The 22,188-nt window shown below is 44.7% G+C and overlaps 1 protein-coding gene across 18 annotated transcripts in view; it reads left to right on the top strand.

The window, feature by feature from the left end:
- Positions 1–22,188, top strand: part of ADGRB2 (adhesion G protein-coupled receptor B2) — a 1,191,470-nt gene that overhangs the window by 1,111,252 nt on the left and 58,030 nt on the right. For 11 of the 18 annotated variants that reach the window (XM_069223314.1, XM_069223308.1, XM_069223306.1 and 8 more), the window contains one exon: positions 5,841–5,876. The exons of the other annotated variants lie outside the window; for them this stretch is intronic. In XM_069223314.1, the coding sequence (XP_069079415.1) occupies positions 5,841–5,876 (36 nt within the window). The remainder of the gene's footprint in view (positions 1–5,840; positions 5,877–22,188) is intronic. 18 annotated transcript variants of the gene reach the window in all.

The following is a 22,188-nucleotide window of genomic DNA, read 5'->3' as shown; positions in this document are numbered from 1 at the left end:
AATTGCTTTAAAAAGATTTGAGTTTGAGAATTCCGGGGGAGGTACTGGTATTATTTCTATTGGTTACGAGAATCATTTTATTTCAACTTGCTGATTTTCTTCTATTTAGGTTGAGCAGAAAAGATTCTATTTTGTTACTCCGTGTTCATTGAGAAAGGCTGTGCAATTGTTTTCTCATTCATGAAGAAGTCGCGATGTGATTGGTTGGTCAGCCGGAGAATTGCTCTGGCATTGATCACCACAGAGTCATTTTGTCTTGGGTTGGTTGCTGTCAAAGCTGTACTGTGATTGGTTGATATTTGGCATAGCACACTGGGATTGGATGTTGTTCCCTAGCTCATTTTTTTTTTGATTATTTGAGTGAGAATAATGGGCGTTGTGTAGAAAAAAATCCTAATGTACCCACTATGGAGGAACAGAAAATACATGCTAAGGGTTTGCCTTTGTATCAAATGATGGCAAGTTTTGAGTTTTATTCACGTTCCTGGATTTGTGACTAGCATGAATACACATCTACTGACAAAGTGTTCTTTTAATATTATAAAGCTCGATTTCTTGAGACAAACTATGAGTTAGAGGAAGCAGTCACCTAGACCTGAAGCATTGAATAAATGGGATGAAATGGCCACAGAGAATGAGAGAAAGGAAGTGAGGCAGGTGAAGAGTTCATTTAGCCAGTGGTTGGAGGGCCAGCAGGTTCATCAGGTGAGATGCTGGAGAGAAGATATGCTAGAGCAAGTGAGAATATTTCCTGCAATAGTTAAGGAAACAACATACAAAAATTAAAATGATGAGAAAGGCAGAGAGAAGCCGAATCGAGAACAGGATTCAGATGAGGATGATAACTTTTAAATTACCTTTTGAATTCCAGACCTTCTCCATGTACAGATGTGATTCAGAGGCAGGTGCAGGGACCCAGGTACCTGATATGAGTGGAACAGGAGGGGCACAAGGATTGACAGGGATTCACTGCACCTCATGTTACAGGTCCTACTGCAAATATGCAACTAGACCCCATTTAGTAAAATTAAGGTAGGGGTACTAATAACCAGCAAAACAGAAAGTAACCTAATTTAACACATAATTTTTTTCATTTAGTTTTGCAGCATGCTGAACTTTTACTACTTGTCAGTATTAATTTTAAATGTGCAAGCCAAGATATTGGTTATCACAGTGAAACCATTTCAGTTGAACTGCATGTCTAAAACATATAGCGAGGTGATATGTACACTGCATTCAACATTTTACATTTGTTTAAAGAAAAAACAAGAAAACAGAACTTACGACAATGAAATATTGCACATATAAAACAAAATAGTTTCACGTGCTGTACAGGTGATGGGTATGTGTCCTCTTTTTCCTATTCCCAACTCTCAATCTGTTCTCCAGTGTGATTTTCAAAGAATCTCTATATAGGTAAAAAACGTGAGTTTCATGTCTGACCCCTCTTGGGTGCTTTCTGGTTTCCTTGGGTATAGTCTTTAGTTTCAATTCACTTCATTTAAGGCACCCGAGCACTCCAATGCAATGCCAACACCGTTTGGATCTCTGTGGGGGCTGTGTCTTATAAGAGATCCTCTTTGGTGCTTGGACTATCCTTCTCAAGAAAAGTTGGATATGCTAATCCTTTGCTTCTTGGGTCCTGTCAGTTTGTTGGACAAAGACTTACTTTGCGAGATGAACTGTAGGATTTACTGTATACCGCTTGTTGTCATAATTGAAACTCAAGATGAAGTCTCAGTGTTTAAAGTTAAGTCACAAGATTCAAGAATGCATTTATTCCCAGTTCTTAATACAGATGACTTGCTTTTGGATTTAAGTAATACTGTACAAGAAGAGGTATGGGATTTCACAGTAAAACCAATTGGACTGATAAAAAAGTGCAAAGCCTGTCAAGTTTAATATAAAACCAAATGCAGTTTTCCCTAAAATCAAACAGTACAGGCCTTCAAAAGAGGCAGAAGAAGGAATGAATCCCATCATTGAAAAAAATGATTTAACATAGTATTCTGCTAGAGGTGCTTGGTAGTCCTTGCAGTTCTTCTGTGATGGCATTAAAAACTGATCGGCAAATGGAGAATAGTGCAAGATTTTCACAAAAGAAATAAAATAGTGATTCCATGTTGTCCAGTGGTACCGATTCCTGCAGTAGTTTTATTCTGTGTTCCAATAAATGCAGAATGGTATGCAGTCACTGACTTGCCAAGCACTCTTCTCCGTTCCTCTGCATAAGGATGGTCTATTTCTTTGCATTTCAGTTCTAAAATAAAGTTCTTGTTTGGTGTTGAATTTTAATATACTGAAAGTCCTTTGATTTTAAATCAGATGCTAAAGAAAGATTTTGAGAGTTTGCAGTTTCCATGTAACCCAGACCGTGTGCAATACAAGATGTCCTATTGTGGCATATAAGAGAAAAGAAGATTATAAACTTGATACTGTTGTACTTCAGAATCATCTTACAATGATCATAAGGTTTCCCTAGCAAAGATGAAGTACTGTAAAAAAAAGGAGTGGTTTATCTTGATCATCACAAGGAAAGCCTCAAAAGAATACATTTCTTCAATCTTGAAGATGGATCATCTAACCACCCTAATAGAGGTGGAGATGCTTCTGGTAATTGTTGGCTACTGTCCTCAGTGGATTACAAATGTACCATTGATTACAAAGCCTTTATTAAACCTAACATAGTGATATTATAGATCCAGTACCATTTGATGACAACTGTTAAGAGACATTCTGAGTTTTGAGGGAACAATTATGTAACACACCTGCCCTTGGAGAGCCTGATTACATTATGGACCTTTATTTCTTCTGTCATGAGAGAGGCAGGTGTGCTCTATATGCATTTACTCAAAAGCATGGTGGGGTCATTAGGCCAATTGCCTTCCTGTCACCTGTGTTGGCTGGTGTCACTGTTCCTGCTTGCCTGAAAGTAGTTTGCATTGTAGTTGGTCAAAGTAAAGTAAAGGGATTATGGTGAGATATAAGGTCATTGTGTTTGTTCCAGATTCAGTTAAGATTTTATTGACCCATACCTGGACTCAGCATATGACAAACATTTGTCTAAACAGAAATGAACAAGTGGGAGCTAAGAACCACTGTATCAGAAGGTGTAGTTTTCTGCATCCTGCAATACGGCTTCCTCTCTTAGGCAGCAATGGCGATAAAGACAGGAGTGATGATGATAATGAACCTTAGCACAATTTCATTAATATTCAGAGTTAGGTACTTTGCCAAGACCAGACATCAGAGAAATCCCTCTTGCAATGGCTGATCTGATTCTGTTTGTAGAAAGTTCTTGTTTGAGAGACCATTGCAGGGCATTGAAAGCTGCTTATGCCATATGTTTCACTTTTGAAATTCTTCAAGCATCATACCTGCCTAATGTAACTTCAGCACAAGTGGCATTCACAAGTGATTTTGAATGTGACCATCTGTACAGACAGCCAATATGGGTGTGGAGTAGTCCATGACTTTGAACAATTGTGCTCACAAAGGTGGTTTATTAGATTCTCTGGAACGTCTGTCAGTAATGGTTCCTATATTCTTGGTTTGTTGGAGGCATTACACGTGCCAAACAAATTGCAGGGGTCAGGTGTACTGCCCATAAGTCTGTGGTCACGCTTGGAAAGAAATATGTGAACCAGGTAGCAAGATAATGTGTACTTGAGAATGAAGCTGGGAGATCAGATGAGTAAATTACAATTCAAAAGACAGAACAAAATCAATCAAGTGTGATTTCTGCTGAAAATGCAGAAATGTACATTGTTTTGGTGAATCCAGTGCAGACTTCCTTGAGCGAATTTAGGGATCTCGAGGAGGAAGGGCCAGAAAATGAGAAAAAAGATGGTAGTAAATCTTGGGTTTCAAAAAGAGTTACCAAGATGTGTGGATAACTTCAGATAATAAATATATCCTACCAGACTCCATGTTGAATTTCATGGACAGATATTTGCATAATCAATCATATGTTCAACAAGTGGTCATATGTGTAGATCCCTCAAGGTTTTACCAAGGAAAATAACTGTTGAAATAAAAAAATATAGAAAATGAGTAGGAAAAAAAACGGCCATTTGTGACAGCATTTTTATCTGTAACTTTTTGTCACAATAGCTGATTGACAAAAGCAATATACCATTAGGTCCACTGGACCCTTCTGTTTGTGGGGATGTATAGGGTTTTTCCAAGAGCCCTAGGTACCCAGAGCAAACTAGTTTCTTATGAATTATCTTTCAATGTACATGTTAGTATATTTAATAAACATGAGTTTCTAAATCCATATTTGTTGGATTTCAACGTTTCACTGGAAGATCTTCCTGTTTATGAAGATGCTAAAGATGGGGTACAAAATACTGAATCTCTGAGTACAGTTGTGCAAACTAACTACAACACTAAAAAGACTATGCAGGAATATGTGTGTAGTTTGAGTAAAGAGGAGTGTGAGTTTGTTTAGGAATATAATGCGAGAAAAGTCAAAAGTTTGAGGGATTGGAAAGCTAAGAAAATATGAGGATAGAGGTTAAGGCTGAAGAAGGATTTAGATTTTTGAATTTGCATTCAAGATTGAGAATGGAACATGAGAGAAAGGGCGAGGTGTGTATTGGGTATTGTGAACCTATAGGAGTCATGTCAATAAAATACATGGGTGAAAGTGAGTGTGAAAGACGTTATGTTGTGAGTGGCTATTTTCTGTTTGGTGAAGAACCAATTTTGAGAGGAATTTATTAAGTGTGTAGTAAGACTGTTTATTTTAAGTTGCCTCATAGCTGGGGGTTCCTGTAATTTAGATTTAATGTTTCCTAGAGTCTATCTTGTGAGGGAAATGAAGGATGTTGTTGGTTTTAAAAGAGTGAAACATAGTTTTTGATAGATATTATTAAATATAATAGAAGCTATGATTCCATCTATAGGGTTGGCTATAAATGATGTAAAGATTTGTGTGGACCAGCTTTTTTCTAACACTGCTGGGGTTCCAAATGAGATTTATTCTTATTTCACTGTTCATTATTTCTGCAGCACCCAACCGAGCAGTCTTGTTTATTTGTTCAAATTACATTGTTCATGCTCTTCTGGAAACACTCCTTCTAGCAATATACTAATACTGTATCTTTTTCCAAGGATCTTCTGCTAGCTTACTGTGCCCTTTTCATTCAGTATAGTTTGCTGTTCTTCATGTATCTAGTTTGTCCTGCCATCCATGGATGACAATATCTTAGACTGGGCAGAATCATTGTAAAGTATTGTGATAGTGGTTAGATGCTAAGGCAATATGATGTTTAATAGAACTGTTCTGAGTTGCTAATAGGATGGTACATTTGCTCACCCCATGATGAATCTGATAGTTCTATTCTGTTCTCTGAGATTTCCAGTATAAACCCTTTAATTGGAGGGTCAGCGATAAGGCTTTCAGATTCTTCTAGGGAACCAGAGCTGCAGTCTATTTCTCTGATAATTTTGCTGCTCATTTGAGACTTAGAATCATTCTCGTTTTGCACTTATTCTATATGCCCTATTTTCTAAGAGTCTTCATGGCAAAGACTTGATGCTGATGGTATGGCAAACCCTTTTGAATTTTTGTAATAAAACTCTTGAATTTGCAGCTGATTTAGAACACAAATATTGAGTTGGAGCATACTTGATTAACTGTATTTGTGATGTGTTGGGAGATGCCTTACCTTAGGGACACATTGCCTCATGAAATTGAGGTTTAACTCTGTCTTCGATTCATCAGCCCATGGGCATTCTGCCAAGGTAAAGTTTTGGGTTGTAAACTTTGTGAGCTCCCCAGGCCCACAGTAACGGAACATTTTCTTTTTTTATTTATTTTGTATTGCCTGCAGAGGAAGAGGTTACGATATTCGGACTTAGATTTTGAGGTGAGGCAATTGCTTTGCAGTCTGTGTAGTCTGTGTTCTGTGTTTGTGCTTATGCTTGCTATTTTCCATTATTGTTTTTCTGGCTTGGTATTGGACAATTCAGAAATTTCTCAAGTGTTACCCTCCTTTACACTCAATGACCTTTCGGTGGATCTGGCTTTCCTATTTAGACTATTAGCAATGTTTCTCAAAACCATCTGCAAGACCGGCATTAGCTAACGTAACAGCTCAGGTATGCAAATGTTTGCCCAAAGCATTGCTCATGAGTTTCTGGAATTTAGATGATTTCATTCTTCCTTTAATATGGAGGAATTTGTTCTATAATGTAATATAAGGACTGGTAATGTTGAAACCCTGATTGATCCATTTTGAGTCTGGGCTGGATGATAACTGGGTATTAAGTATTAACTACACTTAGATCCCCTGCCATATGAGTTTTTGTTTACAAGTTTGAGTACCTAAACCTTTACCGTTCTAACAGTGCCCAACCTGGGGTGTAATTATGCCTCTCGTGTTTAATTTAAGGTATGGTCCCACTGTCCTCTTCTACATCTGCAGAAATATATTAAGCATTAGCCCATGAGCTTTCCTATGTTTACACTTTGGGTTCTGAACAGCCCCAGCCTTGCCTTGCTAATGTATTTAGGAGCCAAAACACCCCCTTAATACTCTTTGTAAAACTCAAGACCAGTCATTGGTCTCAAGTAAATGTGGATTTCTGCCTCCTCCATGGATTTTATTTTAAACAAAATGCTCTCTGTTTGTTTAATTTAAAATGCATAAATGAAGGAGTTGTTAGTTAAATGAAATTATTTATGACAGTGAGCCTCCTGGCCCCAGAAGCCTTTAAGTAGATGTGATACGTGGCACATTGTTCCAATGGGATGCATTTGCGGTAGTCCCAAGCAATCTCCTTGTGGACATTGCATTGCATCTCCTACAATACCAGCTAGGCTGATTCTGAAACACAGGAGGACTACTTGTCATTGCATGGGAACTCAGAATTACCAGTTGTGCTTAATGTGCAGCTCCTACTTATGGCGGCAGTCAGAATAATTTTTTCTAATGGCTACATCTACCTGCAAATTATTCACCTTTGGAATATCCCCATAAACTAGCTTGGAGCTTAACCTTTTAGATAACTCTTCCACATGGTAAGGAGCACCAGTTCACCACCAATCCGCGTGCTAGGGACTGCGTGATGTCACTTCAGCCATCATGTGCTTCTGTCTGGGTAATGACGTCAGTTCTCTTTTTTACTTGCATTCAACGCATTCCAGACTTCTTAAACTGTCCTCAGTGAATGTGTCATTTTTTGATGTTATCTTTGATTCAAATCATTTTAGGCTCAATTTTCTTTTCGTCTTGTTGCCGCCGTGGAAGTCTGAATTCAATACTTGTAGAGACTGCAAGGGTAAGATTTCCCTCACCGCCCCTCATGAAATCTGTCTCTGGGATCTGACCATGACATCCACACCTGTCAATTCGGCCAGAAGATGAACCCCACTGAAGGAACGAGAAGCAAAAGTGTTCATGGCAAGAGCGCTGGATGGGAAAAGAGGTTGATGAAAATCCTGTCCAGTTTCAAGATGATTGTTATATATGGGGTCTCTAGTTGGAAGTCAGTTTGAACCCAGTCCAAATAGGGACTCTCACTGTAGGTAGGATGAGGGTCAGATAACCCCTGCTCATCCCCTTGGTAGCTTGGCACGAGCAGTCAGGCTTATCTCAGAAACAATGTGTAAAACATTTGCACAAAACGCTCTGCAATAAGTGAAAACACTTCAAAAGGACACCACACCAGTTTTAGAAAAATAGCCAATATTTATCTGTGCAAAACTAGAAAATCCAACATACAGTACTAAAGATATGAATTTAGCAAGATTTACTGAAAAATACAATTCCTGGAAGTCGATAGCTCCACCTGAGGCTGTCACAGCATTGTGATCAACAAAGCCAACAGTTCAGGCCGGCCACAGCATCGTGGGCCAGCTATGGTGTCGGCAAGACCCACAAACAGTACCTTGGAAATGCAGGGCGTCATGATCCTCGCGATGAGATCCGGAGGGCAGTGTCGCTGGCATTGGTTTAGGAGGTCGGTGCAGGGGTTGTCGGGCCCTTGAAGTCACATACGTTGCAGATCAAACTTTGGGCTGATGAAGTCAGGAGTGCTGGTGTGAATGGTGTCGGTGCGAAGCAGGACTATGGGGGTTATTCTAACTTTGGAGGAGGTGTTAATCCGTCCCAAAAGTGACGGAAAAGTGACGGATTTACCACTAGCCGTATTACGAGTCCATTATATCCTATGGAACTCGTAATACGGCTGGTGGTATATCCGTCACTTTACCGTCACTTTTGGGACGGATTAACACTCCTCCAAAGTTAGAATAACCCCCTATGTGTCGTGTGGTGCCCACAGGTCACAGTGCAGGTAGCGGCTCGGTGATGGCATCCAACGGCGTAAGTGAGAACTGGGCTGCAGTGTGAAGTGCGGCGGTGCGACGTACGGTGTCTCCAGGTCATGGTGCAGGCAGCACCGTTGTCGTTGCTGAAGCGCTGGCATCGGTAGGCCCAAGTCGGCAGCATGAGATGGCTCCGGGCAGCGTCTATGGGTCGTGGTGCAGACAGGGATGTCTGTTGACACTGGAGTCAATGACATTGGTAGACCGGGGTTGAGGTGCGAGATGGGACGGTGCTTCGTGCTCCTCATGAGCGGTGTCCACAGGCCACGGTGCAGGCAGCGGTGTTGGTGTCAGCAGGGACGGCGTTGTCTGGGATACCCAGGCTACGGTGTGAGCAGGCGATGCCTGAGTGTGGGGGCCACAGGTCGCGGTGCGAGCAGTGGCTCAGTGAAGTCGTCCGATGACTGCATCAGTGAGACCAGGGTGAGGGTGCGAAGCGGGGCATTGCAGCTCAGTGTGGCGTCAGCAGGTCACGGTGCAGGCCAGCGGCTTTGTTGACGGCGTTGCTGTGGTTTTTCTTCTTTTACAGCCCAGAACACACAGTTCTCAGTGCTGCAGGTCGAGGAAATTGAAGGCTTTGGTGCCCCTGAGACATCCAACAGGAGGCAAGCTCTACTCCAAGCCCTTGGAGAACTTTCTCAAGCAGGATGCATGGCAAAGTTCACCCTTTGCTCTCTTTTAAGTAGAACCAGAAATTCCAGCCCAATCCAGCAAAGCAACACAGAAAAGGAACATTACTCTTTCTCCAGCTCTTCAGCTCTTCTCCTTTGCAGAGGTTCCTCTTGATTCCAGAGAGATTCTAAAAGTCTGGGGTTTTGGGTCCACTACTTATACCTCTTTCTGGCTTTGAAGTAGGCCTACTTCAAAGACAAGTCTCTCTTGTTTACAGGCTCCTGTCTTGTCCAGGCCAGGCACCAGGCACTCACCGTTGGAGACTGCATTGTGTGAGGACAGGCACAGCCCTTTTAGGTGTGAGTGACCACTCCTCCCTCCACTCTAGCCCAGATGGCTCATCAGGATATGCAGGCTACACCCCAGCTCCCTTTATGTCACTGCCTAGAGGGAATTCACAACAGCCCAACTGTCAAACTGTCCCAGATGGGGAATCCATAAACAGGCAGAGTCACAGAATGGTTTAGGCAAGAAAATGCCTACTTTCTAATAGTGCCATTTTCAAACTAACAATCTAAAAAACAACTTAACTAAAAGGTGCATTTTTAAATTGTGAGTTCAGAGACCCCAAACTCCATATTTCTATCTGCTCTCAATGGGGATTCTGCACTTTAATAATATTTAAAGGCAGCCCCCATGTTAACCTATGAGAGAGACAGGCCTTCAGTACATGACCCACCCTTAACATACACTGCACACTGCCCATGGGGCTACCTAGGGCCTACCTTAAGGGTGCCTTACATGTGTAAAAAGGGAAGGTTTGGACCTGGCAAGTGGTTACACCTGCCAAGTCGAATTGGCAGATTAAAACTGCACACACAGACCCTACAGTGGGAGGTCTGAGCCATGTTTACAGGGCTACTCATGTGGGTGGTACAATCAGTGCTGCAGGCCCACTAGTAGCATTTGATTTACAGGCCCTGGGCACATCTAGTGCACTGTACTAGGGACTTACCAGTAAATCAAAGATGCCAATCATGGATAATCCAATCACCAGTACAATTTCTATAAGGAACACTTGCACTTTAGCACTGAAAAGCAGTGGTAAAGTGTGTGGAGGCAATAAACCAGCAAAAACGGAGTCCAGTACACCATAAAAACAGGAGGTCAGAAGGCAAAAAGACAGGGAAGACACGCCAAAAAGCTGTCAGGTCTAACAATGATCACCCCCTCACTTGTCCAATCCTTTTAATCCTTCTAAAAAAAAACATCACTATGAATCTCATCGTCATTCTTCAGAAACCAAGTCACTGATGCTGGTGACCCCTCAACCACAAGATCACAAAGAGGTCACCCTATGCCGGCTCCAGTAACCCCACCTTGACCTGCGTCTTCAACGCCATTGACTCCTGTGCCTTCTACTCCACCTCCGGCACCAACTCCACCGGCTACAATAATTACTGCGCCGTTGCTTTCTCAACCCCAGGAATATGGCATGTATCCCACCTTTCTCAACTCCAGGTGCGGATCAGAGACAGTTTCTGAGCGTTATGTTCAGTTCATCTGGTGCGCTTGCATTCCCCATGGGTCCACTTGCATACTGCTTAGAAGGCATTCTTGCACCTTACCAGCGGGTACCCTTCTTGCCATTCATGCTGCTGGCCCAGTTCAGCTGGCCGACTCCAGTGCTCACTTATTCAATGGTGAAAAAATACTACCTAAACTGGTCCCTTCATCATCCTCGGATGGGGGGTGGTGGGGTTTCACTGACGCTACAGCAGATGCCATCAGCGCAACTGTCGACCCCACAGGCACTGCAGTCAACTTCACCAACGTCTTTATCAATGCCAACTGACCCCACCCTTCATCCATAGAACCTCCAATGCTGCAACCACCAGCTCCACAACCTGTGGATCCATTACCACTTCTGCCTCACCATTCCAGCAGATGCCTTCACCATTCCAGCAGATGCCATAAGCGCCACCGTCGACCCCACAGGCACTGCAGTCAACTTCACCAACGTCTTTATCAAAGCCAACAGACCCCACCCTTCATCCATACAACCTCCAATGCTGCAACCACCAGCTTCTCAACCTGTGGATCCATTACCACTTCTGCCTCACCATTCCAGCAGGGAGAATCGGAGCCTGATAGAAGAAAAACATGTATTTTGTGTGAAGAATGACCCTCAAGAAGATGGTGGACATGGTAGTGACTAGTTCTCATTGAACCCCACTTTGAGGGCTTGAGGGAAGCAAGTGGGCGGGATACATCTCAAGAGTGATAACTACTTTCCTCTACTGTCTTTCAACTCCAAAAGTGACTTCATACCACTCAATGGTGTGTAAACCAGCAGATATGTTAGTCACCTCTTTGAATCACTTAAATGAAGTGAACATATTCACTGAGGTGCTACACAATTCTCTGTGCCTCTGCTACCTTTTAATGAGCACTTGATGGAGCCTATCCTCGCTATCTGGGACAAACCTACAATCTCCAGAGCTGTCTCCAGGAAGAACACAAGACATGACAAGCTTGCACCTGGAGACCCAGTCTTTCAATCAGTACATCCATCTCCAGAAATTTGGTACTCCAGCCATCTTACTCCTTTAAATTCTCCCCAGCTCTTTTCCATCCACCCCTTTGGACAGACAGTCAAAGAAAATATACAAATCTACAAAAACTTTATTTTCATCTGGTAGTCTGGCCCTAAAATCAGTGGATGCCACCTCCCTCTTCGATAGATACATTCATGATTTACTGAACGCTGCTCAAATACCATTCAAAAATTTCCATCTGATATACAGGCTCTCTTTTCCAAGCTGCTTAATGATGGTCAAGAGCAGCACAAGAAGTCATTCAATCAGGCTTGATATAACTGACTTGGTGGCAAGAGCAAAGGTCGCTTCACTGTCAGTCCACTGTCACGTGTGGTTGAGAAGCAGTTTTTTCCCAGGACACACAGAACACCCTCATGGACTTGCTGTTCAATAGGTCTAGAGACTTTGAAGCCTAAGTGGATTTGTCACTATAACAGTTTAAAGATAGTTAACCCAGTAGCTGTTCACTTGGCCTTAAGTCACAGTCTAAAGACTACACACAGTGTACACGATTTTGAGGCTCTAGCAGAGGACTTTTGTTATGAGAAAGCCAACAGCACTCGGGGCAGCAGCAACAGTAGAAGCGAAGCCAAAGCCCCTTTACAAAAGTTGCAGAGGACATGCTACAGTAAGACAGTGAAGCTGCCTCTTCCTCCCTGCTCCCTGCTCATCTTCAGCCAGCGCAGGAAAGCAGCCCTAATTTTCCCTTCTTTTAACGCAATTTACCTGTGGAAGGATGGATATCCTGCTTTCCACATTGTTGGAGCTCTATAACATTGGATCATAGGCTATTACAAATTGTGAAAAGATAGTATGCCCTACCCTTCCAGCAGTCACCCACTCTTTCCCTCTCCAGTCACACACAGTACCCCAAAACCATCTACAGCATCTCCACAACAGGGTCCAATCCCTTCTCCTAAAGGCCACAGTGTAGTTGGTTCCAGAGCAGGAACAGGGTCAGGGATGCTGTTCGTGGTATTTCCGGATTCTCAAAAAGGATTACCAAAAAAGGATCTGATCCTAGCCCCCAGGATTTTAAACTGATTCCTCAAGCAGGAAAAATTCACAATAGTGTCCCTTGTTCAGGTCCTTCTTGCAATAGAACCGGAAAAGACTGGATGGTGTCCGTCAACCTGCAGGATGCCTATTTCCACATTCCCACCCTGCAGTAACACAGGAAGTATGTTCACTTCACAGTAGAATCCCAGCACTATCAGTTTGCAATCCTTCCATTTGGCCTGATATCCGCTCCTCGATTCTTCATGAAGGTGATGGCGAAAATAGCAGTCTACCTCAGAAGGTCAGTGTAGCCGGGAGACGGACCCGGACCGACACACGACGGACCCCTCGACTACACAACGGCCCGAGTCTGACCCGGACCGACACACGACGGACCCCTCGACTACACAACGGCCCGAGTCTGACCCGGACCGACACACGGCAACTGCCGAAAAGAACACTTAGGGCCTGATTCAGAACTTGGCGGGCGGCCGAGGCCGCCCGCCAAGGTCCCGCCGACAAATGACCGCACCGCGGTCAAAAGACCGCGGCGGCCATTCATACATTTCCGCTGGGCCGGCGGGCGCTCTCCAAAAGAGCGCCCGCCGGCCCAGCGGAAATGCCCCTGCAACGAGGATGCCGGCTCCGAATGGAGCCGGCGGAGTTGCAGGGGTGCGACGGGTGCAGTGGCACCCGTCGCGTATTTCAGTGTCTGCATAGCAGACACTGAAATACTTTGTGGGGCCCCCAGGGGCCCCGCGGCACCCCCTACCGCCATCCTGTTCCTGGCGGGAGACCCGCCAGGAACAGGATGGCGGTAGGGGGTGTCAGCGCTCCGCCGCCATGGAGGATTCTGCAGGGCAGCGGGAAACCGGCGGGAGACCGCCGGTTTCCGCATCTGACCGCGGCCGAACCGCCGCGGTCAGAATGCCCTGCGGGGCACCGCCGGTCTGTCGGCGGTGCTCCCGCCGACCCTGGGGTCAGAATGACCCCCTTACTGTGTGATCGGGAAACCAGATGGACGAGTCCCCTTCGACTCCCCAGCGGGAGGTGGGGACAGCAGCAGCTGAGGGTTAGAGGAAGGAAGCGTCGGAACGGGGAACCCGGACATCCGGGTTCTCAATGGTAAAAAGGGTAGAAGGACTCTGCGCGCGGCACGCAAGGAAGGAGGAGGAAGACGCTGAGAGAGTGGACCGCGGAGAAGAAAGAACTGACAACGCGAAGAGAGAAGGAGACGGAGAAAACAGTGGACAACCCTTTGGAAGGGCACACCTCTCTCTCTCTCTCTCTCTCTCTCTGTCCCACCACATTCACACCCTCCGTGCACGGAAATAAAACTACAACCATCCTTACAGAGACATTACTTACCTGCTTTCCGTTCCTCTTTTTCCGGTTCTCCTGATCACACCATCACCGGGAATTACGTCTACAACTACTGGAACTCCGAGGGAGAAGAAAAGAGGAGGTCACCCACATTAAAATCTGCAGATAGAGACTGTTGGAAAAACACTATTGAAATATAATAAAGTCACGTATATGCTCCACCTTCACCTGAGTGTCGTCTTGCTCCCTATCATTATACCCACGGCCACAGTGGTGTCAGAAGTGAGACTACTACTATAGCGATAGAGGAGAGACACCAGGAAAGACATGATTTAACAATTGGCCGAAGGCCAACGACACCTACAGTTAGTATGGGAAGCCCATCAGAGAGAACCCAAAGAGGATAGAGAGGCCCTCCAGAGTGCGTTAAAAAGTCAGGCCACTATTATGGCCAATAACCAGTTGGTGCATGAGACGGCCATCCAAAAGCTAACAGACACTATTGCTGCCAGCAAAGTCCACCCTAATGTACCGAGCTCTGTCCTCCAAAAGTATCAGGAGGGGGAGGATCCCGATGCATTCTTTACAAACTTCGAAAGAGTGGCATCCTCCACACAGTGGCCGGAAGAGCGTTGGGGACAATACGTTGCCCCCTTATTGACCGGTATCCTGGAAACGGCATATCAAGCAGCCAATCCCGATGGAACAACGTCATACAAAGACATCAAAAAGAATATCCTAGAGACAGTAGGACACGACACCGAATATTATCGCTTACGCTTTCGGAAAATAAAATGGGGACCTACTGAAGACCCGCGAACATTTTATTATAAAGTCAAAGACCTAGGACTCAAGTGGTTAGGTCCCCTAGGAACAGAAAGAGAAGACGTTATAAAAGCGGTCATTTTGGAACAATATTTGGAATCCCTTCCCCCACCCGCAGTTGGATTAGACAACACCCTAACTTCGATACAAGCATGGCAGTCGACCTGGCATGTGCCTACCACAGGTCCACTGAATTCAAGAGTGGATACCCGAAAGTGACAAGTCCTTCGACCCGGCTTCCACCAGTAACAGTTCGGTCCTCTACCCATAAAATGGTCAAAGACACTACATGGCCGAAACTCGGTGAAAGACCTCCTATGCAACAACCACAGTGCTACAGCTGCGGCGATTGGGGTCACATAGAGGACAAACCAGAGCCCATGGAAGTCGGGATTACTAGGGGAAGAATTCTATGCACAGGAAAAGATAATCCCAGATACATACAAGAGGTAAAAGTCACTGGGAGGAACATCACAGCCCTAGTTGAATCTGGCTGCAGTCAATCCGTTATTAAAACCGGGATAGTAGACCTATCAGAACAGCAGACCCCTCAGTGGGTCTCCATATGCTGTATCCACGGGGATAAAAGAGAATACCCCCTGGTTTCAGTGTATCTCGAAAGGGAAGGGAGACAAGAGGAGGTCCACATGGGGGTTATGGACCGCTTAGTGGAAGATTGTATTTTAGGGACAGACTATATACACTTTCCGAAAGTACTATAGAAGATAAAAACTCAAATCCAACCAAACCCTTGGTGGGCAGAGGCTCCCTTTTCGAGTATCCCCATAGAAAGTAAACCTCCTCGTTATAAGTCTACTAAACGAGAGAAAAGACATAATAAACAACTATATTTGACACAGGAAAAGGAAAAGAACCCAAGGAAGATACTAGGCACTGCGCCAGAACCTTCTCCCTCCTTCTGGGCTAGTCAAAGGGAAGATCCCACCCTTCAAAACGCATGGAAAACTGCCTAGACTGAAAACACCGGAGAGGTGGGTCCTTATTTCCTTGTCTATAAAAATCTTCTATATCGAATCATCAAAAGCAATAATAAAGAGAAACGACAACTAGTGGTGCCGTAGCCCTATCGTACCCAAGTACTGTATCTGGCTCACAATCAACCAGGAGGGGGACTTTACAGTAGAGAAAAAACTGAAGAATATTTATTACGCCGGTTTTATTGGCCTGGAGTTTATGCCCATATCAGACGGTATTGTACCCAGTGTTCCAAATGCCAATTAGTCGACCCTGGACCTCAGAGAAAAGCACCATTACAACCTCTACCAATAATAGGCACCCCTTTTTCCCGAGTTGGAATGGACTTAATAGGCCCCCTCATACCTTCCACAAGAGGTCATACATATATACTAGTGCTCGTCGATTACGCCACCAGGTACCCAGAAGCCATTCCCCTTTCTAGTATGACGACCAAAAATGTGTCCCAAGCCATGATTAGCTTCTTTTCTAGAGTCGGGTTTCCAAATGAAATTCTAATGGACCAGGGTACGCCCTTCATGTCGGCCTTGATGGCACAGATATGTAAGACTTTGGGAGTAAAACAACTTAAAACCTCATTATATCATCCACAAACCGATGGTTTAGTCAAACGATATAACCGTACGATAAAATCGCTACTAAGAAAAACAGTCTCAGAATCAGGGCGTGACTGGGACCGGAAACTCCCACTCATCCTCTATGTTATAAGGTCCCATGAACAAACCTCTACAGGGCATAGTCCTTTTGAACTTGTCTTTGGGCGACAACCCCGCAGTTTAATCGATATGGCGGCTGAGATATGGGAAGAAGAGGAAGAGGGTGAAAACCCCCTATTAGAATACGTCCATGAACTAAAGTCCCAAATACAAACAGTATGGGAGGACGTGCGTAGTCACATGGAGAGGGCTCAAAACAAACAAAAACAATACTATGATAAGGGTACAAAAACAAGAATACTCCAACCCAACGAACGAGTTCTCATATTACGTCCCAGTTCTGATAACAAACTATTAGCCAAATGGCAGGGCCCGTATACAGTATTGAAGTCAGTTTCACCAGTTACATACCTCATCGAATTATCAAGAAGACCCAGACGAGTACAAATCTATCATATCAACCTGCTGAGGAAGTGGGAAGAACCCACTGGGTCTACTAACCCTATTGCTACGGGTTTCTTAATAACCCCGGAAAAACCCATAGGTATTGAGTTATGTCCTGTTAACCCAAATTCGCCTCCAGAATTGCCCCAGATTAACCCCGAATTAACAGAACAACAACACAGACAACTGGGGTGTCTCCTAGATCGACATACCAGATTCTTTTCAGGGATACCGGGTAAAACAACATTAATACAACATCACATCAGAACACCAGAGGGCCAAACATCTTATTGAGCAAGAAATAAAATCAATGCTTCAAATGAAAGTCATAGAACCATCAATAAGCCTGTGGTGTTCGCCGGTAATATTAGTACCAAAGCCGGATGGTTCTATCCGTTTTTGTATTGACTTCCGTCGGCTGAATGCCATATCCCTTTTTGATACGTACCCCATTCCCCGAGTAGACGACCTACTTGAAAAACTAGGTAAGGCACTATACATGTCAACTCTCGATTTAACAAAGGGGTATTGGCAGATACCCCTAGCCCCAGCAGACCGGGAGAAAACGGCGTTCTCAACGCCTTCCGGACTTTACCAGTTCACAGTACTCCCGTTCGGCCTACATGGTGCTCCGGCTACCTTTCAAAGATTAATGGATCTTCTCCTAAGACCCTTTCACAAATACACAGCCGCCTATCTCGATGATATAGTGATCTTTAGTGAAACATTGGAAGAACATCTTGAACATCTAAATAACGTTTTCCATGTCCTTAGCAAGGCAGGCCTTACAGCCAATCCGAAAAAGTATAATCTGGCCCATGATCACCTTGCTTACCTCGGCTATTTCATAGGAAGGGGACAAATACGACCCCAGAAGAACAAAGTAGAGGCCATCCAACAAGTACCCATTCCAACAAACAAAAGAGAGCTCCGTTCCTTTTTAGGCTTAGTCGGCTATTATCGACGGTTCATACCCAATTACTCCACCATAGCGGCACCCCTTACTGATATGTTACAAAAGAGCCAACCAGTCAAAATACCAGCCCTAACAGAAAAACAACTGTCTAGTTTCCGACATCTTAAATACTGCCTCACGACTGAACCGGTCTTGCATTGTCCTGACTTCACTAAGGTCTTTCAACTTCAAACTGATTCTTCCGACGTTGGATTAGGCGCTATTTTGTCCCAAACAGATGATGAGGGGTATAACCACCCCATTGTATTCATTAGTAGGAAGTTAGTACCCAGGGAACGCCATTATTCAATAATTGAGAGGGAGTGTCTTGCCATCAAGTGGGCTATGGAGAACCTACAATACTATCTCTTGGGGCACCCTTTTATTTTGTATACAGACCATGCGCCCCTCACTTGGTTGGCCTCCCACAAGAATACCAACACGCGTATCCTCAGGTGGTTTATAGAACTCCAACCCTTCTCTTTCCAGGTCCGTCACATCCCAGGGTCTCTTCAACGGGTGGCTGACTTTTTGTCGCGATATCCTGACCACTCGGAACTCCAGCAGTCCCGTCATGGGGAGGGGAGATGTAGCCGGGAGACGGACCCCTCAGCTACACAACGGTCCGAGCCTGACCCGGACCGACACACAACGGACCCCTCGACTACACAATGGCCCGAGTCTGACCTGGACCGACACACGCCAACTCCCGAAAAGAACACTTACTGTGTGATCGGGAAACCAGACGGACGAGTCCCCTTCGACTCCCCAGAGGGATGAGGGGACAGCAGCAGCTGAGGGGAAGAGGAAGGAAGCGTCAGAACGGGGAACCCGGACATCCGGGTTCCCGAAATGGTAAAAAGGGTAGAAGGACTCTGCGCGTGGCACGCAAGGAAGTAGGAGGAAGACGCCGAGAGAGTGGACTGCGGAGAAGAAATAACTGACAACGCGAAGAGAGAAGGAGACGGAGAAAACAGTGGACGACCCTTTGGCAGGGCAACCCCAAGAAACACCCGAGAGGCTCCCGCAGAGGGACAGGAAAGTCCTGAGAAGCCCGAACTCCGCCACGTCCCTGGAGGTACGTGGCTAAAGCAGGTACGGTCCTGCCTAAAGAATAAAATATTATCTGCTATTAGAAGGGAGGAGGGTGGGGAGGTGCAGATAGAGGGAGGAGGAGGAGGGAGAAGGGTAGGGTCTCTAGAAAAAGAAAGCCCGCAACAGGAGTACTAACCTATCTACACGGGAGATAGAAGTTTTAGTAATCCTCCTGAGATAATACTCACAGAGGTGTAGGATCGAGGTTCTGTCTTCCTTCCCACCCCCTCTCACCAAAACCTCCTATTTCTTTACCCTCTCTTGCAGAGGGTATTTCTACCACACCTCACTCACACCCCATCTCTCTCTCTCTCTCTCTGTCCCACCACATTCACACCCTCCGTGCATGGAAATAAAACTACAACCATCCTTACAGAGACATTACTTACCTTCTTTCCGTTCCTCTTTGTTCGGTTCTCCTGATCACACCAACGCTGGGAATTACGTCTACAACTACTGGAACCCTGAGGGAGAAGAAAAGAGGAGGTCACCCACATTAAAATCTGCAGATAGAGACTGTTGGAAAAACACTATTGAAATATAATAAAGTCACGTATATGCTCCACCTTCACCTGAGTGTCGTCTTGCTCCCTATCGTTATACCCACGGCCACAGTCAGGAATCCTGTGATTTCCTTACCTGGACGATTGGCTCATCAAAGCCAGATCTCCAGAATTGGTGTTGCAGTACTTGCAGGTGACAACTCAACTGTTTGACCTGGGTTTTTCCATGAACACGCCCAAATCTCACCTAGTGCCCTCTAAGTGCATCCTGTTTATAGCAGCTGTACTGGATACTACTTTGAATCAAGCCTTTCCTCTTTATTAGTGGATTCATGACATTCATGATATGATTCCAGTATTTAAGGATGGAGAGATCATACCAGTCCTGAAGACTATATGCCTGCTAGCCTCCTGCATTGTGTTGGTCACCCATGCATGCTGACACAGGAAGGCCCTCTATTGGTGTCTTTGCAAGCAGTGGTTCCAACACAATGGAGATCTGCAAGCATCCATCAAGATCTCGAGGGACACAGCAGTGGATCTGTAATGGTGGAGCGTGGACAGCAACTTTTCTCAAGTAAAACCATTTCACCTTCTTCTGGTGACAACAGTGATCATGATGCCCCCGCCCTGGGATGGGAAGCCCATCTGAAGGGACTGGAGATCAGAAGTCTGTGGTCTCCAGGAGAACAGATTTTATACATCTGTTTGAATTGTGGGGCAAAGTGTCTAGCTGGACAACACAACCGTGATGTGCTACATGAACAAGCAAAGGGGAGAAGGTTGTCTCTTCTCTACAGAAAAGCTCTACAACTTTGGTCCTGGACTCAGGACCCTCAGATTTGTGTTGTAGCAAATCACTTGGACATAGTGCTGAGTGTACAGGGAAACAGCCTTCGTCGCCATCATCTTGATCACAAGTGGCATCTCCATCTGGAAGTAAAGCAAAACCTCTTCTGTCTCTGAGGAACTCCTCAGACGGACCTGTTTGCCACTCAGATGAATTCACACTGCCTGACATTCTGCACCCTCCAGTTTCCAATGCAGGGAGCATCTGGAGTGCTGGAGCTATCAGTTTTGTACGCATTTCCTCTCATATCCTTGATTCCTCTGGTGTCTAGGAAGGTTTGTCTTGACTGGGCTTAAGTAATATTAAAACCCCTGGGCCGTCTACAAATGTCATGGTATGCAGACCTCATTCACATCTTCTTGTGCCTTCCTCTCTGTCTCCCTTGCAGGACAGACTTCTTAGAGATACAGATGCAGTTTGTACTCCCTCATCCCCAGAGCATCCACCTACATGCCTGCAAATTGAATGGAGGAATATGAGTTCCTTTTCACCCTTCCTCCCCCCCCCTTAAGTGGTGGACGTTACTTTAGCTTCCAGAAGGCACTCTTTCAAATCTATTCATTGTGGCAGATGGACTAGACTTGCTGAATGGTGTGAGGACACTTCCTTGGATCCTCTTAAATATCTGATATTCTTCATTTTGCTCTTTCTTTAGCCAGTCAAGGCTGCCCATTTGCCACAGATAAAGGTTATTTATCATCCCTTTTTGGCCTTTCTATGTTTGTCTATCAGCCATCTTTGTTTCTCTCCCATTGTCTTGAGATTCCTTATTCTTACATATTTCGTGCTCCCCATTTGAATCCCTTCACAGTTGTCTATTGCAACTACTAACATTTAGGACACCTTTCTTTGTTACCATCATGTTTGCAAGGGGGGTTATTGAACTTCAAGTCTTGATCGTGAATCCTCCATTCACCTCCTTCTTTCCGTACAAGTTGATGTTAAGAACCATGGCTGCATTCTTTCCAAAAGTGGTCACCCCCTTCCACTTAGGCCAATCCATCAAACATTTTTTCTTCTCCATACAACTGAAAAGGTAAAACAACTTCATTTTCTCAATCCCAAAAGAGCTGTCATTGGATAGAACACTCAAGCTTAGACTGGATGACCAGCTTTTTGTAGGCTATATTGGGGAGATGAAAGGTAAGGCAGGCCACAAGTGAACTCTTTCCAGGTGGATTATCCTGTGAATCAAGGTCTTGTATGCCATGGCATGCAAGGAACCTCCAGAAGGTATTTGTGTTCATTCTACTATGATCAAATCCTCTACATCAGCCCTTTCTAAATGAGTGCTTGTGGTAGACATTTGCAAAACAGTGATCATCTATTCACACTTTTGTGGAACATTATTGCTTTGATTCTTCAGTGCGCAGAGATGGACACTTCACTTGCCCTGTTTTGTAGGATTTTTTTGGAATAGACTGGCATGCAGAGACCTCCAGGTGTGGGACTGCTTGGGGATTGAAATAAAATGGTGAGGAATCTGCAGGTAGATGTATCCATCTGAAGAACAAGTAATATACCTTCTGTAACCCTTTTTCTTGTAGCTACAGTATCTCCATGCAGGTTCGCCACCAACCCACCCTCCTCCCCATTTTATGCCTGGGAACAAACGATCCTGTTCATTTGTATCTTTACTTCATTAAAAACTGCACCTATACTTTTTGATGTTAGTTTAATCTGTTAGCTTCAAAGGCACATTTACCAATGAATGGAAACTGATGTCATTACACCAGTGGGGCACTTTATGGCTTCAGACCCCATGCAGTGCTAAGTGCGAAGTTGTGATGGCGCTGGCTCCCCCTACCTGCATGGGAGAGCAATGAGAATGTTTTCGGTCCAATCTGGCGCATTGGAATATTCAATAGGTGAGGAATCTGCGAGTAAATACTATATCCACCAGAAAAGCTTTTTCTGAAGTAGGTAACTTGTTCTTTTGATTACCACAACACTCCTACACTAACATTATCACAATCTCATTATCTTTTATTT

The sequence above is a fragment of the Pleurodeles waltl genome, chromosome 3_1, assembly GCF_031143425.1.
Source record: "Pleurodeles waltl isolate 20211129_DDA chromosome 3_1, aPleWal1.hap1.20221129, whole genome shotgun sequence".
Taxonomy (NCBI): Eukaryota; Metazoa; Chordata; class Amphibia; order Caudata; family Salamandridae; genus Pleurodeles; species Pleurodeles waltl.
The sequence above is the reverse complement of the archived record's forward strand: the minus strand, read 5'-3'. Positions and strand labels throughout refer to the sequence as shown.